General features: G+C 47.1%; 1 protein-coding gene across 1 annotated transcript; it reads right to left on the reverse strand.

Annotated features, from left to right (window-relative positions):
• Positions 1 to 765: 765 nt before the first annotated feature.
• Positions 766 to 19,604, reverse strand: LOC119431704 (uncharacterized). Its single transcript, XM_037699180.2, has 2 exons — positions 18,778 to 19,604; positions 766 to 1,015 (listed from the first exon to the last, which is right to left on the reverse strand). Exons 1-2 carry the CDS (start codon positions 18,906 to 18,908, stop codon positions 766 to 768), a joined length of 381 nt encoding a protein of 126 aa, XP_037555108.2. The 5' UTR covers positions 18,909 to 19,604.
• Positions 19,605 to 19,888: the final 284 nt, after the last annotated feature.

The following is a 19,888-nucleotide window of genomic DNA, read 5'->3' on the forward strand; positions in this document are numbered from 1 at the left end:
TCGCCTAGATCTCAGTTCCTCAGGACTCTATAAATAAACTTCTTGTCATGTCATGTCTGAAACTACCTCGTACGCTAAGCTCGTCAGAGCAGTCGATGGGCATCGTCTTTAAATACTCGAACTGCGTTGATACTGCGTGTTGGCACAAAAGATTACCGCGCTTTTCCCCTAGCCCGTGTTGAAGTTTCCTTCAAAATAGGCTTCAAGGAAGGCGCATAAGGTAATGAGCCCACTTTCCTTCTCGTCAAATGTTCGTAACCAAGTGGGAAAGGAGAAAGAACGTCCATTGATTCGCAATATGACCTGTGGACAGTGGGAACGTGGCCTTTGACAAGTAAGACAAGTGCACATACACATTGCGACAAATTGATGACATCACATTTAGTTATCTACTTAGTTTTGGTGACTCAGATTCCAGGTCTTGCCGTAATGCGCTGAGGTGATGCTGGAACACTAAAGTTAGTACAAGCTATTTTAAATCTATCGATAAATCATGCTGTGAGCACTGAAGTTTTAAATGTCATGTAGTAAATTAAAAAGTGAGCTATAAAAACATTTGTTCACCATGCTTGTGGACGGCGTGAATCGTTTTTGTGAGCCTCATCGTTTGCTTAAAGGGGAGAAAAAGTGGTTCTATTTGCAAGAGAAGCACACAATAAAAAGACAACGCCATTTGTCAAGTTGGCGGAATATCTGCCCCTACCTTTCAGAGCAGAATGTGATAACACGGCACATAGAGTTGCCAGCGATATGATTTCCTTTATCCTAAACAGCGCTAGCCGAAAGGTCGCAGCATAGGAAAGAAGTCTTCACCGAAAAAGTCACAAATCGAGAGGCGCAGAAGACACAATTTGAGGCCTTGCCTTGAGCACAGCCGATCTCTCCTGCAGGGTTTACCAACTTGTGAGCCGCTGACGGAGACAGCCCCACTGGGAAGGAGACTGCACGGCCCAGGATGGAGGTCGTGGTGTTCACTTTTTCCACGTCCACGAAAATCCGCGGCCGGAAGCGTATCCTGCGCACACGTCCCAGATATCATTGTCTGAGCCTGAAGGTCTTTCCTGACCATGCCGGGCCTGCTCATAGAAAGACGGCTACGATCAGTTTTCACAAACCGACAAACGAGCCGCAGTGGCTAAATACATTTAGCCCTTGAGCACGACATCGCAGGTTCTTTGACAAGCAATGGGTAGGTGATCATATTGCCAACAATTGCATCCGTAGTGACAATACGGACGCCAGCAAAATACGTGAAAGAAGAGTGCTGTAGATGCTCGCGTGTGCCCTGCCTGGCCGTTGACCGGACCGCTAGCACGTGGCTTGATCATTGTGTATAATCACGCCTTAGCCTGAACGTGTGCTTGCATTTGGTGGAGTTGCTTGTGTCCCTCTCACCCTGGAACTCCGTGATCGTTTCAATAAGGCGCTAAGCTGTAAAACCTTTGCGCGTTTTGTTTTATACTGACGTGTCCACAAAGATATGATATAATTATATACCCCTGCATTGTAGGAATTATTGTAGGCCAGGACAACTATTAAAAATCGCTGAGTCCGTACAACAGGCCAATCTGAAGGCAAGCCGTGGGCTACCGAAACGTGTCTTGTGAAGGGGAAGAGTTCGCGGTCTTCTTCTACGACATATACTGCAATTTTTAGTCAACCAATGGAACGTGCTGTAAATTATTGCTGGGAAAAGCTTTATATATATATATACATATATATATATATATATACCAGAAGAAAATGGAACCGAGAGGCCCGATTAGTATTAATCTCATATCATAGGAAGATTTATATATATAAATCGTGATATATATATATCACGTTGCCGTCGGATGTCCACAAACAGATATCATCTGCGTCATGCTACGGCGTTCTGCTGCTAAATTCGAAGTAGCAAGTTTGAAATTCTGGCTGCGACGCTCACATGCTGTTGGGAGCGGGATGAAACGAAAAAAAAAGGGGAGAAACGCTCGTGTTGCTTGTTTTAGTGTACGTTGAAGAACCCCAGGTGGCCAATCTTGATTCGGATTCTCTCACTACGGCATTTCTAGTGGCTTCAAGGGGCGAACTATCAAAGTGTGATAGTACTGTGGTTTCTTCCCAGGGATTGCGCCCAATTCTATGGTCCCTAGTCTCGGCACAGGTTCGCCGCGTAATGGGCACACCCTGCCGCTCCTGTGCAGGCTGGAGGGCTGGTACATTGTCCAGCACGCACGACTCCGAATAAACGATGTTCCTCTTTCTCACTATCTAGGCCAGGTGGAAGCAAGCCTCTTTACTCCCTTCCCAAGAGAAAGAAGACGTAAGAAAACGTCTTGAAATGACTTGAAGTGCGCGTGTAGACGTATTCGTATATTGTGGAGTGTTTAACAAACGTTTGCGGCAAGAGGGTTTATTGCAAACGTTTATAAAGCTTTCTTTCTCAAATACAGACCTTGGTATTTTCAATTTAGACGGAGAAACCTTACTAGAATAATCGGTAATGGCATCTGGCTTATACAAATCGCCGCGGAAATTATTAAACCTAATGGCACCGTTTATTGACATTTAGTTATAACTCTGTCATTTGAACGTTCGAATTGTTACTTAATGGACCAGCATATAAATCCTCCGTGGTGCGACTCGAAGCACTATAATGACACGCATTAGTTAAAGACAGTAATTGAGTTTGGTTAAGCAATGTTTTATGCTAGATTTACCATTACCGCCACCGATCAAGCATGGTTCCGACCGTTACATCGACCTTTAAGTTACTTTGATGTATTTACGTGTCGCGAAAGTGAAGTATGCAATGTTGGCGTGCTCGACAGTGCGCATTGAAAGTGCATCGCTAGTTCAACACACGATCATTCTTCGAAGAGCAATCCGTACATGTTGATTATTCAGTACATTCCACTGCGGACGTGCAGCTACCACGCTCTAAAAGTTCCTAATTAGAAATTATTTATTGAAACATTATTATTGGCAAACACTTTAAACACTTTTTACTGTATTTATTGCTATGTCTTGCTATGTTTCTTTCATTGTTTTTGCTATTTGGGGCGGCCACCGCTATGGCACGCTCCCATTTGTCATAGCGGCACATTTGGAGCGCTAGTTGTTTTGCTATAGTTTCGCCTTGGTGTGTGACGGCGGCTGTTGCAAGCCACCAAGAGATTTCTCCGCGCGTTTCCGGGTGTTTTCCACCACTATCTCGAGGGCGCGACCTATTTATGACCCTCGAAGTGCACTACAGAAGTAAGTTTCCGTTTGTTGTTCGTGTAGAAGTGTTTTTCCATGGAAATAAAAAAGCTATCTGCGTCCTATCAGGCCTCCGGAAACATCGCCGACTTCAGGCTGCGGTTGAGTGGCTTATCCACCAGACTGACGCGGAGCAATGTCACAAACGCCAAAGCCTTCTGCACGAGATGCCATGGTGCTGACGGATTCCAAGTCAGCGTTACAGAGATTACATCGTGGCCTGCCTCTAGAGACATTTACAAGGCAATCTCTGGCACTGGTTAACGATCTAACAAGCAAAGGCTTTAACATAAGGTTCCAGTGGATACCATCACACGTAGGAATTGATGGAAACGAGAAAGCTGACGCCCTTGCACGCCTAGCGCTGACATGTGTCCCAAAAGTGAAAGCCCCAAAAGCTTTTCAGAACCCTAAGGGTGCAATCCGCTTTCACTTTAGGGAGATCCACAAGAATCCCCACGAAGCCTGTGTGACTCATGGATTTACCCGCGAAGAAGCGACGCTTTTATACCGCATCAGGACCGACTCCGCGTACAGCCCAGCTTGGTTATTCAAGACTGGGCTGCGCGCTTCCCCATTCTCCCATTCTGTGCTTTCTGTGGTGACAAAGAACATTTTATTTGGATAGGCCCGCAGTTTGACAAAGAAAGAAAAGCGATGGTCGACTGCCTACAAAAGAGCGGTCTTACGCACAGGACCTTTGAAGACGTCGTTTTTCCCGGAGGGCCCGCGGCAATCAAGAAGAGAGTGCAACGACTGCTGATAGCCTTTCTGCGAGACACGGGGCTCATCGAAACCTGGTGACACACCCCTGATCTCAACTCGAAGGAGGATCAGGCTGAACAATTGTCGGCTTAGTATGCCAGGCTAACCCCGCCTGCTTCGACATCACCACCACCACCACCATCCGTCATAGCTCAGATTACCAAAGTGCAGATGATACGTTCCTACAGACCTTAGTGCTGCGGAGCTTTGTGAAAGCGAAACTACTTCTACTGACAGGCCAACTTAACAAAGTGTAGACAGTGCCGGCCCATCTCTGTCTACGAGTGGTGCTATACGGAGAGGTCTCCAGATGAACACACTCGAGAAAAAGCCCGTAAATGAATGTGCCGTGCCTTTCTGCACTTGGTTAAAGCATTCAGTGACAGTCGTGACAGTGATGGTAGTGAAAGTGCGTGCAACTCTGACATTATGCGCTCTGTCGAAGACTCTGTTCAACAAATGGCTCGGCAAGTGCAAAAGTGGGCCTGCGAGCAGAACGCAACCCAGACGGCGGTTTCAGCACCCCTAAAGTTTTGAAAGCGTACAAACGTTTCGCATACATGCTATCAGATGCGCTAACATTGCTTAAGACGCCAAGTGTGTCTAAGAGAATATGCAGGTAATACAGCCGTTTCGGCATCACAGAAACCGTAAAGAACATGTTTGCAAAATTTTCTTATTTTGTCGTCATTCCCGAAAGACACTTTATATAGACGAACTTCTACTAACACAACGCTCGCAGAGGCAATTCTGGCCGATTCTTGCCGGGACTGACGACATTCCTGGCAGTGGTTTGTTTCTTGTGGGATGCTACCGTATGAACGAGAAGCCCGCGTAGAGACTTTGAGTGAGTATTTAGGAAAATAATTCGGTTATGTATCTTTTCAGGTAATTATCAAATAATTTGTGTGCGGCGCACCAGCTCGTGCATTCGTTTTAGGCACCAAGCTGCACTCTGGGTACTATGGATGTTGGAAATGCCAGGCAAAAGGGAAGTATGTAGTAGGAAGAGTAGTGTTTCAAGAAATCAGTGCACCACTACGAACCGATGCTGACTTTTCTGCAAAAACTAGGGAAGAGCACACGTAGCAGATCCACCACTCTGTGCACTGCCAGTTGGTCTCGTTTCAAGTTTTCCATTGGACTATATGTGCCTGCTTTGCCTTGGTGTAAACAAGAAATTATTATTGCTGTGGATGCGTGGTTCACTGGAGTGCCACGTTTGTTCTGCTTCAGCTGAAAAAGTCTCGCAGCGACTGCTGCATCCAGCCAGCATTCAGTGCAAAGAATTTGCCCGCAGGCCAAGGTCTCTAAGGGATATTGATAGGTGGAAGGCAACTGAGCTGCGTTGTTTCCTTCTCTCCTTAGGCCCTACTGTTTTCAGAGGCATTCTGTCCAAGAACTTGTACAGCGATTTTCCTATTCTACACGTGGCAATTACTACACTTCCCAGCGCTGACACTTGTCACGAGTACTGTAACTATGCAAAAGAACTCATTTTCTTTGTGTCAGAATTTGGGTCACTTTATGGGAAACATAATCTGTCCTACAATGTCCATTCATTGATGCATTTGAGTGAAGATGCCATGAAGCCCGGCAAGTATGGATTCCTTGACAATTTCAGTGGTTTTCAGGTTGATAATGACATGCATCATCTTAATAAGCTTGTCAAAGGCTTTAAGTGCCCATTGGAGCAGCTTGTCAATCGCATAGCAGAACGCATGGCAGCCGGGACATGTTCTCAAAAAGCAGTCGCGACTTGGAGGAGACTGCTCAAACATGTCCCGCAATGACCCATTGGTGGAAGGCTGTTGTGTTCCGCAATTCCAAGTCGCCTTCCTGCCTATGTTCGGTTTGAGAACTTGACTGGGCAACAACACATGCATCATGACAGACACAACCGTTGTAATGGTCACAAGCTTTGCTTATGACAGTCACGGAAACAGAGTTGTAATCTGCAAACGGCTTGAAAAACGTAGGTCCAATCCACGCTGTGAAAGTGGATTATAGCTAAGCTGTTGAGATTCACCAAAGGAATTATCAAAGAAAAGAATATGCGGTATACAAAGATAAGCCTGTGATAGCGCCGCTATTTCAGCGCGCCCAAACGACCGATCGAGAAACGAAATCCGGATATCTGTATTGCGGTTCCGGGACGGTACCTCGCGGCCACCGGTGGCGTTACCCGTGGCCGCAAGGTATGCGCCAGCAACTCTCGCCAGTAAGATATGATCGCGAGTGAATATAAGACCGTCACAATTGCATTTACCTTCCCGATGAAACTGATTCGATGGTCAACATTTACTCAAACCCGAGTTTACTTCTTTTTTTTTCTTGCCTTGTCCATTCGGGCATAAAGAAAGGAATTCAACAAGAGCGGACACTCCCATAGAGCCCAGCGGCCGAATTGACGGCAGCGCGCCACGCGGTCGGCATCAATCACTTCCGTTTTCGGACGCACGCATTTTGAACGCTAGCTAGCACGCCGGCTGCACTTTTTTTTTTTGCTCGACTGCGCATGGTCTTCGTGTGGAATTGGTTTATTATTTGGTTCATCGGCGTTATCTTTCGCGCGTCCTGCCGGCGCCAGCAACACACTCCCATGTTATCACTCTTGGCAATCGCCCATCGCGTTTTCGACAGGCGTGAGTACCGAAAGGTAAATGTTGTTGCGGGGCCACAAAAAACGTCACAAACTTGTCCCTCTAAGATTCATTCGCGCCAAATTAACTGTCACCACGGCCGAGCTGCTCATCGCTAACTGCGTCACAGCGCGCTGTGCGGCCAGCGTGCCTCAAAAGTACCCCCAAAATTAACGAAAGTACTTTTCAGTAATGTCTGGCGTCAGCGACAGCGGCACGAACTTCTCCTTCCAAGGTGCACTAGACTACGCACCACGGCCGCATTTGCTCTCGCTAACTGCGTCACAGCGCCCTGTGCGGCCAGTGTGCCTCAACAGAACCAAAATAAGCTACAATAAATCCCTAGGAAGCGTCGGAAACATGTGCCAGCACGATTCATTAACGGATATTAATTGCACCAGGTCGACCGAGCTTTTTTTCGCTAACTGCGTCTCAAGTCTCGGTCCCGTGCCGCAAGCCTAATTGCGTCGTAGACTGTGAAACAAAATTTCTCACCTTGCCTTAGTCCAATAGTGCAGTATTGTCTTGTCCCAGTGCAGAAAGAACGCAAGAATACGGCGGGAGCTGAACAGATTGTGTGTGAGACGCTGCTTTCTGCAATAGGCCTTCAGCTACCCAATGAGGCAATAGCTCGTGCGCATCGGCTAGGTAAATTTTCATCCAATCAATCCCGTCCTATCATAGTCAAGTTTTCGAATTTTGAGATTCGGGAAACTATTTTTTCCGATAGAACAAAAATGAAAAGCTTTGGGGTAAATGTTACAGAAGATTTTTGCATGTCAACTCGGCATTGACGTAAAAAACTTTTCGAATTTGGACAGGCAAGTGGAGATAAGTTTGCTGTACTGCAGAACAAGTTGTTTATAAAGAATAAGTGTTACGTCTACATTTCAGCATCAGATAGCAGTCTGCGAATATCACATAAAAAACGAAGCATCTTCACACAACCTTCACAGTAACACTCCGCCAGCCGGACAGCCCCCTGCGTAGCTCTCTGCTTCAGGTCACGAGCCTATAAATAACATATGTGTTTTGTTCTCTAACATTCGTAGTGTTGTTAATAAGCGTGATGATTTGTGTAATCTCGTCGACACGTGCAGTGCAGACATAGTGGTCCTCACAGAAACCTGGCTGAATTCCAAGATATCTAATGATGAAATACTAAACTGCGAAAACAATTTCACTACATATCGATGTGACCGTGGTGAACGAACAGGGGGAGCTGTTCTAATAGCGGTAACTGACTACCTGCAGGCTTCACACGTGCCACTTGTTTCCTGTTTAGAAATCATTTGCACCTGTATTCATATTAATCATCGAGATACAATCTTCTGCGCATGCTATCGTCCTCCAAATGCGCCAACGTCATTTTGTAGCGACCTTCACGATGTTCTCAACCGAATTTTTGTTAGATTTCCTTCTTCGCCACTCTTTTTAGTTGGCGATTTCAACCTGCCAAAAATAAATTGGTCGGGTGCATTACCCTCTACACTGGATTCGTCATCCGACACCATTAGCTTTATAAATTTGTGTGCTGACTTCTACTTTTCTCAACGTATTACTTAGCCAACCCGTACCACACCTACTTGTGCAAATATTCTTGATCTCGTTCTAACTACGTCTCCCGATCTAGTTCTTTCATTGACATTCCTTCCGGGTCTTAGTGACCACTCCTTCATTCAATTTGAGGTTAAAAACGCTAACAGGCGTATGCGACCTAATCCCAAAATTATCAGAGATTACTGGAAAGCAGATTTTTCTTCGTTAAATGCAGAAATGGAAACTTTTTTAGATCAGTACATGCCAAACTTTGCTAACAGTACTGTGGAAACGAATGGGTGCCTTTTTAAAGAAAAGGTTCACATTCTCGTGAAAAAATACATACCAATACGCGTCATATCAGGCAAGCATCATTCCCCATGGTTCACTGCCTCATTAAAACGCCTTTTAAGTAAAAAAAAACGAGTTTTTCGCAGAGCCAAAATCAACGGCTGTTCTTATCACTGGGATTTATATCATGCCATAGCTTCAGATTACCGAAAAGCATTGAAAGACGCCAAGCACGTATTTTTCCAGAGCACGCTTCCGTCGTTGTTGACTGATAGCGCCAAAAAATTTTGGAACATCATTGTTGGTCCCAAGCATAAAGCAATAGCTCTTAACGATAGCAACGGCCAAGCCATTCCTTCATCACAGCGTCCCCAAGTGCTTAATGACGCCTTTTCAAAGGCCTTTTTTCAACAATCATCTGTTTCCCTCCCCTGTTTTCATCCGGTGCAGAATCCGATAATGGACCCAATCTTAATTGACAGGTTTGGTGTACAAAGTCTAATTAGTAATCTAGAGGTTTCTTCGTCTTCGGGAATTCATGACATAAATTCGAAATTTTTAAAGAATATGAATGTTTATTCTTCCATTTACTTGTCTGCACTGTTTTCTCAGTCTTTGGAATCAGGACAGTTGCCTGGAGACTGGAAGGTGGGTAAGGTGGTGCAAATATTCAAGTTAGGTGATACTCATTGCCCCACAAACTACAGACCCATATCGTTAACGAGCATCCCATGTAAAATGTTTGAACATGTCATATATTCTAACTTGGTTAAATTCCTTGAAAATCGTTCGTTTTTTTTTCTGACCAGCATGGCTTTCGTAAAACATTTTCGTGTGAGACGCAGCTCATTTCATTCACCCACGACTTGTATGACGCATTAGACAAGGGACTTTTCATTGACTGTATATTCTTAGATTTTCGGAAAGCATTTGACCTTGATAATCACCAACTACTTTGTCTAAAGCTCAGCAAACTGAATATTGGCCCTAACATTTTTTTACGGATCAAAAGCTTTTTGCGTAATAGAACTCAATTCGTAACGACTAATAACGCTGATTATTCACCATGTTCTGTTACCTCAGGCGTGCCTCAAGGTTCGCTGCTGGGGCCGTTACTGTTCCTGATATATATTAATGATCTGCCAAGTTCTATTAACTCCACAATCAGGCTTTTCGCAGATGACTGCGTCATTTACCGAGTGATCACTTCTGTTTCAGACCCATCCATACTTCAATGTAATTTTTAGCAGTAATTCTTTGTAGTACATTAAAATTTGTTTGAAATCAATTTTGAAATTGCGCAAATCAAGCTTCTCAGATAAGCATCACCTTCTCAGGTTACTGTTTCTGTCAGCCTTGAGATTTTTTACATGTCAGCGTATTCAACATCTTGCAATGCTGCTTGATGCTGCTTGCAGTAATTGAGTTAAGTGAGTCAGACACGAAGTCTGGAGAAATTTTAAAGAAATATTGATCTGCCTGCGAATCTGATAACACCTTGTTTTCACAAGTTCATGCACCTGGGGATGCATGAATTTGTGAGATTTCTAGAGCCGAACTCTGTTGCTGTGGTGGCACAAACTGGCATCTGGAAGGTGAAACAAGTTGCATGTGGCCGGCTACAAGGAATTCTGGAGGCATTGCCAAACTTCTGAACACACGAGCTGAGCTTGACATTAATTCTACAAGATATGATGATAAAGCGCTGAGAAAAACAAGTATTGAACCTTTCAAATGTTCGCCTGCATGTCACTTAAGGTGCAAACAACAGTGAAGCTTAAATATTAGCCAGAGAATAATTGTAATTTGTATAACAGAATTATATTCTGATGGTGAACGTTAACAATCGTTTCTCAAATACACTTGACCAAAATTTAGGTATAAGCGCACAGAAAAAGAACACAAGATGGGAAGAAGTTACAGTGAACACAAGTGCTTTTGTACACCATGTCCTCCTTCCATTTCGTGTGTGCTTTTTTTCTGTGGTGCCCTACACAAGACATTAACCCATACCAAATGGCCCAGCTTTTAACACTGCCAAACAATGAATCATAATGTAACCAGGAAAGCGAGACGTAAAATATGTATTCACAGCAGCCTATACACGCTTACAACAGGCAATATGACGAAATCCACACAAAAGCTGAGGCGCACCTTCATTGTCTTCATTTCGCTGCGTCCGTGAGCGCGCGCTTGGGTAACGGTCCCGTTACAATATCATGAAATTCAAGACAAGCACTTAACCTCTTTATTGGTTGATATCTGTTCTACGACTATATAGTCACAGGGTGATTTTCAAGATATTCAATACACCAATTTATACTTAAGCATTTCTTACCAAATCCATGCTTTTCGATTTTGAAATCACTCCTCTTACATTGTAAATAGGCATGAATTATTTTATTGGAAGGACGTTTTAGGCTGACATTACGTATTCAGTTTTTCTCTTTTCTTTTTTTCTCTCTCTTTTTTTAGTGTACGCACGCGCTATATTGTTACGTAGGAAGACGCAGACGACAAGCTATTTAATAGTATATTTACAAGCAAATACACCACACTTGGCCAAGAGGCAACAGCCCGCACCAGCCTCTAATCTTTGTAGTCGTCTTCGCACTGCTCGCCTCTTCATCAAGGCAAATACTGTTCCGTAGCACTACCCTCGGCGGCAAAAGCACCGTCCCGGAGCGATTAAAAGCCGGACTCGGAAGCAGTGTAGTAGGCCTTGAGCCTGCCTGACGTGCACGACATCACTGGATGCCAGAGTCGATGGTGAGGTCGAACTGACAGGTTCGATTTCGTACATCACAGGCGTCACTTGGCGCAGCACGCGATAGGGCCCTGAGTATCGCGAAAGGAGCTTCTCTGAAAGCCCGACGTGACGAGTGGGTGACCACAGGAGCACGAGCGCACCAGGCGAAAACTGTACGTCGTGGTGGCGGCGTTGTACTGACGCTGCTGAGTGGTTTGCGAGGCCGTCAGTCGAGTACGGGCAAGCTGGCGTGCATGGTCAGTGAGGGCGATGGCGTCGCGCGCATACTCGCTTGTTGAGATCGCAGAAGGAGGAAGTGCCGTATGAAGGGGCAAGGTCGGTTCGCGACCGTACATTAGATGATGATGATGATGATGATAAAATGTATTTATTGTAGGATGGCTCGAAGGCCTATTATGTAGATAAAACGGAGAAAATCCCGCGCTGTCGTGCCGGGAAGAATTATGTGCAAATGTGACGTATGGAAGGGCAATGTCCCAGTCGTGGTGGTCCTTGGAAGCGTACTTCGACAGCATATCGGTAAGGGTACGGTTTAACCGCTCCGTCAGGCCATTGGTTTGAGGATGGTATGAGGTAGTCAGCTTGTGTTGAGTGGAGCAGGAACGCACAATGTCGGCGATAACTTTCGACAGGAAGTTACGACCACGGTCAGTAAGTAGCTGTCTCGGGGCGCCATGAAGCAATATAATGTCACGCACGAGAAAGTCCGCGACGTCAGTGGCACAACTAGTAGTGAGAGCCCGCGTGATAGCGTATCGGATGGCGTAATCAGTTGCGACGGCTACCCATTTGTTCCCAGAGGATGATGTGGGAAAGGGGCCGAGGAGGTCTAATACAACACGAAAAAACGGTTCCACAGGAACGGTGATCGGCTGGAGATGACCGCCAGGTAGCACCTGAGGTGTTTTCCGACGCTGGCAGGGATCACAGGCAGCAACATAGCGTCGGACGGAGCGAGCGAGACCGGGCCAATAGAAGCGGCGGCGGACGCGGTCGTACGTGAGGGTGACCCCAAGATGTCGTGCGTGCGTCATGCATCTCAAAGAGCACAGTCCGTCGTAGATGTTTTGGCACGACAAGAAAATCATATCTGTCAGGGAGGAAGTTCCTTCGGTACAGAATGCCGCCCTGGAGGACATATCGGCGAACGGAGGCGTCGGTAGGAATAGAGCGCAGACGCTCGATGAGTGCTCGCAGCGATAGATCCCGGTACTACTCATCAGCGATGTTAGCGAAGGCAGACACAGAGAAAATCCCGTTGGCGGTACTACTGTCGGCGTCGTCAGGCTCGTCTGCCGGGTAGCGAGACAGGCAGTCAGCGTACTTGCGTAGTCGGCCAGATTTGTAGGTGACAGAATACGAGTATTCTTGGAGGCGTAAGGCCCAGCGACCAAGTCTTCCTGTAGGATCTTTCAGTGAGCATAACCAGCAAAGCGCGTGATGGTCGGTGACAACGGAAAAGGGTCGGCAATATAAGTATGGGCGGAACTTCGCAAACGCCCAAAGTAGTGCCAGACACTCACGCTCAGTGATGGAATAGTTGCGCTCCGAGGGTGAAAGGAGCTCGCTGGGGTAAGCGATAACACGGTCGTTGCCGCGCTGGCGTTGTGCCAGTACTGCGCCAATTCCGTGGCCGCTGGCATCAGTACGGACTTCGGTAGGCGCAGAAGGATCGAAATGGGCCAGAACGGGAGGCGTTGTGAGAAGGTCGATTAGATGCGAGAACGCAGAGGCCTTGGTATCGCCCCACTGGAAGGGGACGTCTTTTTTCAAAAGCTCGGTTAGTGGTCGTGCTATGGCCGCGAAATTTTCCACGATACGGCGGAAGTACGAACAAAGGCCGTTGAAGCTGCGCACATCTTTGACACACTTCGGAACAGGGAAGTGTGTAACAGCATGGATCTTGCCTGGGTCCGGTTGCACTCCGTTCACGTCAACGAGATTTCCAAGGACGGTTATCTGGCCACTGCCGAATTGGCACTTCGATGTGTTGAGTTGCAGACCGGCTCCACGAAAAACGTCCAGGACTGCTGAGAGGCCCTCGAGGTGCGTAGCGAACGCTGGGGAGAATACTATAACGTCGTCCAAGTAGCACAGGCACGTTGACCATTTGAAATCATGAAGAAGGGAGTCCATCATGCATTCAAAAGTGGCAGGAGCGTTACATAGACCGAACGGCATCACTTTGAATTGATAAAGACCGTCGGGTGTTACAACAGCAGTCTTCTCGTGGTCTAGATCGTCCACGGCAATCTGCCAGTAGCCGGAGCGAAGGTCAATAGAGGAGAAATAGCGAGCACCGTGGAGGCAGTCAATGGCGTCATCAATCCGAGGTAGGGGATACACGTCCTTTTTGGTAACCCTGTTAAAGTGCCTATAATCCACGCAAAAGCGCCATGACCAATCCTTCTTTTTTAGCAGTACAGCCAGTGACGCCCATGGACTGCACGACGGTTCATAATTATCTTGGCAAGCATTTTGCGAACTTCTGCGTGAATAACTGGACGCTCAGCCGCTGACACTCGATACGGGCGGCAATGAATAGGAGGGTAATCGCCGGTATTAATACGATGTTTAACAGCTGTAGTTTGGGCAAAGGCACGATCGTTAAAGTAAAAAAAAATTGTGGTAGGAAAACAGCACGCGGTAGAGCTCACGAGCGTGCTCTGATGGCATGTCGGGCGCAAACATTTTCTGTAAGTCGGCGATAGTACAGGTTGCGGACTGCGATGGTAGATGAGGATCAGCTGAATTGTCGTCTACTGCAATAGATGCTACTGAGTGATCCTAAATGAGTAAAGCTGGGCCAAAGACATCCCGCATGGCAGCACTTGTGCCTTCAAGTCAAAATTGACCCCTGGCAGGCAGACGCAGTTCGCCGTAATAGATAAAACTGTATGAGGTACTGTGATCCCGTGTGTAAGGAGGACGTCTTGCATGGGAGTCGCGATGTAGTGACCGTCGGGCACTGGTGGTAATGACACAAAGTCAACGTGAGTGAGTGCCGAAGGTGGCAAGCGAACGAAGTCGATGGAACTGAGGCGACTGGGGTGTGGTTCAGCGGGATCCAGAACAGGCAGGTCAAAGCGGACAGTACTGGCGGAACAGTCGATGAGAGCAGAATGCGCGGAGAGGAAGTCCAAGGCGAGGATGATGTCATGGGGACAGTGAGCGATGACTGTGAATAGCACGACCTTGGAGCGATCGGCGAAGGAGACACGGGCGGCAAACATACCAATTACGAGGGCTGTTCCGCCATTGGCGACACGGACAACAGGCGTCGTGGCGGGTGTGATTATTTCTTCAGCCGGTTACGAAGGTCAGCGCTCATTACTGAAAAATGCGCCCCAGTGTCTATAAGAGCAGAAAGAGAAACACCGTCGACTTGTACGTCAAGAAGGTTCAGATGAGTGGGCAACGTCAGCAGAGAATTTGGCGGTGTAGGGAGCAATGCAGCGTCACCTCAAGGCGCTGCATCGTCTGGTTTTCCGGCTGGGAGCGGCGTCCGAAGGGAGTCGGCGAATAGGAGCGACGGGGCTGGGGAGAGCGAGATTGTCGTCGTTGGGGCGAAGGTGAACGAGAATAGGGGCGGGTCGGCGCAGGATAATCAGTGGCGGCATTACCAGAGCGTGTGGCATAGGGTCGAGAAGGGCCACCTGGGCGAGAGTAGGCAGTATAAGTAGACCGGGTCGGGGAACTCCAGCGACTGCGGCAGTGGCGAGAAACGTGCCCGATTCAACGGCAGTGAAAACAAATGGGCTTGTCGTCAGCAATGCGCCTTTCAGATGGGTTGCGGAAACATGGTGGGTAATAAGATGTGGGACGGAGAGGAATCGAAGAAGCCAGGTGGGTATCAGGGCGATGGGCCGAGCAGACGGTGTGAAGACCCATGTTTGCGAACTCCTGGCGGACAACTGCCTGGATCAGAGAAACCGTGACTGCAGGTGCGTTGGAGGAGCTGGAGTCGAAGGCAGCCGGATAGGTGGCCTCAATCTCACGCCGGACGATCCTGCATCGCCAGTGTTGTTGAGACGAGGAGCGTCGGCACAGGAAGATGTCGCTGGCGTGTTGGGCAGACGGGCAAACTGCTGGTCGATACGTCGGCTTTTAGCGAGTCCCAGGCGGCGGCACTCTTTTATACCTGCATCCACCGTCGCTACGTTGTTGAAAACGAGTAAGTTGAAGGCGTCATCGGCAATGCCTTTGAGAATGTGGGAAACCTTGTCTGGCTCAGTCATGTGTGCGTCAACCTTGCGGCACAGAGCCAAGACGTCTTGAATGTACGTGACGTAGGGCTCGGTTGACGTCCGCACACGGCACACGTCCGCCCTCTGCGCGGCAAGTTGGTGACCGTAGGGGTTGCCGAACAAGTCTCGGAGCTTTTGCTTAAGCGAATCCCAACTGCTGAGCTCATCTTCGTGTGTCCGAAACCGAACTCGAGAAGTGCCACCGAGGTAAAAGACTCGGTTGGCGAGCATGATAGTAGGGTCCCACCGGTTATTGCGGCTGACGTGTTCGTACAGGCTGATCCAGTTCTCGACGTCTTCCCCATCTTTGCCCGAGAAAACGCCAGGATCACAGGGAGTGGGGAGAGCGATGTAGGTCGTCGAAGTAGCAGCAGGCGTCGGAGCCGGCTGAGTCGAGCTGTCGTCGCCGGGAGCCGTGACGGAAGGCTCGACGTACCGTCCACTGCGAAGCTCCGTGACGAGGTACAGGGAACGTCCACCTCCACCAGATGTGTTACGTAGGAAGACTTAGACGAAAAGCTATTTACAAGTATATTTACAAGCAAATGCGCCGCACTTGGCCAAGAGGCAACAGCCCGCACCAGCCTCTTGTCGTCGCCTTCACACTGCTCGCCTCTTCGTCAAGCCAAATACTGTTCCGTAGCAATATATTGCTTTTCCATTAAGAAACGTTGCATGTAAATCCTGTATATGCCCACCCATTGCTCTTCATGTGTACATGGGACACTGGGCGCTCCCTCAAGCTGCCTTTAGCAGCTTTTTGCCTAGTGTCCCCTCTTCCCTGTACTGCTCTGTACTGCGTGAAACAGAAATAAACTTTCTATTCTATTCTATTCTAAAGCGTGATCGTCAATTAGGTAGTTTTGACCTCTAACCTTTACTACTAATAATGCATGTTTCCTCCAGCATCATATTAGCAGACCCGGCGGAAATTATCAAGACAAGAGTTCACCGATGGCGGCGAAACTTCTGCAGATCAAGGTACATGACCCAATATCTGTTTTTTTTAATCGTCTAGCTGCGTTTATGGAAAAGGGACAAGCCAAGAGCAGTAGGATTGTGTTGAGTCCAAGCTCATCCAATGAGTCTGAAACTGGCTTTGAAGAATGTGATCTGCCCGAGGCACCTCTTAAATTTCAAAAGTAGCAGTTTCAAGGTATCAGGTACGCCGAAATGGCAGAAATTTAAATCTTTTTTTTTACTTTTTCAGCAATCGATGGACAGAAAAGGTCAAGCACGAGGTGAGTATGCATGCACATTTAGAATTGTTTCTGACAGCAGCTGAAAATGTGAAATAGGCCAAAAGGCACTTGTGCTTTCAAAAGGTGAAAGTTGCCCGTCCATATTGTCTGCACACAAGCTCCCCATTTATTCCAGCATAATTGTTACACACGCTTTATCGGCGGTAGGCTGCATGTATTATTTTGGCAGATATATGATGCTTCTTAATAATGTTACCAATACTGAAGAGAGTGCTAACTACAGCAGGCCTTATTAGGAAATGTGGTGTGTCTGCAGAGTGCATGGTGTTCAATGTGTTCTGCCGATGTAAATACTAAGTGAACTTCTTTGACAACACTGGGCATCGGCAGCACCATACTGGCAAGAGCTCCTGTTTGTTAATGCGGTTTCGGACTTTTTCGCACACCAGTATTTTCATAGGGCCTGTCCTTCATCCTTCTCTGACTCGCCAGCACCCTTGCGTGAGCTGCACCATTCTGGTAGGCGAGCCTGTTCAGCAAATGCGGTTTTCGAATTTTTCACACATGAGAAGTGTTATGTTGTGCGTTTTACATGCTTCTCGCAGGCTCATCCGCACCTGTGCCTTAGCTGCGCCATTTTGGTAGTACAGGTTGTTTAGCGAATTTGGTTTGGAACTGGTTCACTCCAAAGAAGGTTTATATCCTTCTCGCAGACTTGTTGCGGGCACTTGTATCACAACTGCGCCATATTGGTATCAAAGCCTGTTTAGCAAATGAAGTTTGGGACTTTTTTACACATCAGCAGCTTCATATTGTCTCGTTCATGTTTCTTGCAGAATCGCCGGCACCCGCGCCTCAGCTGCGCCATTCTGGTAGCATAGCCTGTTTAGCAAATGCGGTTTGGAACTCTTGGAAAGGGGACCGCTGAAGCGTTGCGGGAAAAAGGAAACCATGACAGGAAAGACGCTCTTTCACAACTCCTTCAAACAGATGAAACTCCATATTTTGTCTTGTTCATTTTTTTTTCGCAAACTTGCCCGCGAATACACGCAAAACTGCCTCGCAACTGGCCGCTCGAGGCAGTTTGCGTGTGTTCGCGGGCATCTTTCACACTTAGAAAAACACTTTTATGAAGCACGTATTGAGCAACAAAAAGCTGTATCGGGAGTTTCTCATGTTGCTCTACAATCTTCTCATCGACACTTTTCATCTAACTATAATTCAGATGTTGAATAATTAATTAGTAATATTTATCCAATAAGGCGGAATGCAAAAAATCTGAGGAACTCCGAAAGACGGCAAACAACATTACTTTGGTTCTTTCCAGGTACTGGCATTTGCAAATATTTAAAGTTTGCCTAAAGTTCAGCGAACCACCCTGTATATCATAACAATCATGCTTATGCACGTGCAGGTCTCGTTAAGTTCTTTGTAACGTTTCCACGTGTAGATATAAATTGTAAGATCACCTGACGAATAACCTTTCGGAGCCAGGGAAGATGGTCCATAAATAATCGTCTTGTTTTAAATAAAAATGATCACGTTTACTAGGGAAGAGAGTTGCTTCATGCCATCCTGGATATCTCATCCTTCCTCACTGCACACATTCACCACATACGCCAAGCGCTCCTACACGCTGGAGGAGCTGATACTTTCTCGACCACGTATGATTTAGCGCGATAGCGTGTGAGCCTCGTGGTGCAGGAAACCCAGCGTCGGCGTCGTCGCGGTTCGCCGGCGTCGTTGGCGGAAATAATTATTCCGAACCACCCCGACCACGCAGGCACTCCGCGTGGTGCAAGGCATTATTGAACAAAATGGAATTTCACAGAGTAAAATTCGTTAGAAAAATCGTAAAGTACAATTTAACCACAACCTACACAGGGTGATAGCGTCGGAGTGTAATTTGAATTTAAGGGAAAAAAGCCTGATAAGCAGCCAGGGATCTTTGAATGCTATCGGGTTTTACTCTTAAAGGCTAAGATTAAGCGTCCTACATATTTTTTCTCTCTCTCTTATGCATGGGTGCAAGCAAGCCTGTGTACATCTGTAGGCGTAGCAAGGCAACCATCACCAACCTCTTGAAGGCTTCGATGTTCTTCCTGAGGGTCTGTCCATCACCTGCCCCGATGGCGATGTAGGTCCTCGCGCCTTCCTCCATCTTGTCCTCTGCCATGCGCTGGATATCTGCTACTGTGGTCACTGCCATTGAACCTGTTGGCGCAATTTCTGGATACACAGTCTCGTTGCAGTTGAAGGCAATTTACCACTGCAATGTTGCCTAAGCGACCCACCTAATTCAGTCTCGGGCTACACGTTTCACTTTTTTTGGTGCTAGACAGCAGTTTAACTACATGGGAGAAGGAGCACAGAGTTAGTAAATAATGAGAGAAATAAGCCTGAAAATTATTGCTTACAGGCAAAGAAATAGGCCCGAGAGTCTTGAGGACGTCGAGGCTTCCTGAAAATTTTACAGCATCAAACAGCACTCGAATAGTCGTGCACGAAGTAGATTCGCGCACGACCACAGAAACAGATACTTGACAAAACCAACGAGAAAGCAGACGCAAACACGAAAGAAACGAGAGACGCCACAACGCTGGCCTAGCGAGTGACATATATTTGAAAAAACGGACCATCCCTCGAAGGGTTGCGTCTCATTTTTCGCCGGTTTTCTCAAGTGTCAGTATGAATCAACTGGCCCTACAAACAGCACATCCTTGCTGAGATGAATTGCCGAGCACCCATACAATCGTAGACTAAAGCATCTGCCTTCGTTTATTTCATACGGCGTGTTTGTAAACTACGCGTCAGCGCACTTACCGAATCGAAGTTTCTTAACAATAACTGGCCTAACAAGGTGTGCCTCAGGTCCGTGCCTGGCATCTCGCGCTGTAGCCAAGCTGGAGCTTGAGAAAAGAGTGCAACTGCTTTTCTGGGCAAACCTTATATAACTCACTCTCCCTTAATCCTAATGGAGGAGGAGAATGAGCGGGTTCGTGGAGTGGGGTGTTCACTGCAGTTACCTGTAACGCCGGGGTAGGGTGTGGGAAATCGAAATGTTCTTTTGTGGTCGGATGGGCTGTCGCAGCGCGGAAATTATTGGGGGGCGGGGGGGGGGGGCAAAAATTAAGCTGTTGTTTTAAGCAAGAACTAAACGTATTTTTATCATTCAATCTGACTATAGGA

This window comes from Dermacentor silvarum, chromosome 10, assembly GCF_013339745.2.
Source record: "Dermacentor silvarum isolate Dsil-2018 chromosome 10, BIME_Dsil_1.4, whole genome shotgun sequence".
In the NCBI taxonomy this organism is placed as follows: Eukaryota; Metazoa; Arthropoda; class Arachnida; order Ixodida; family Ixodidae; genus Dermacentor; species Dermacentor silvarum.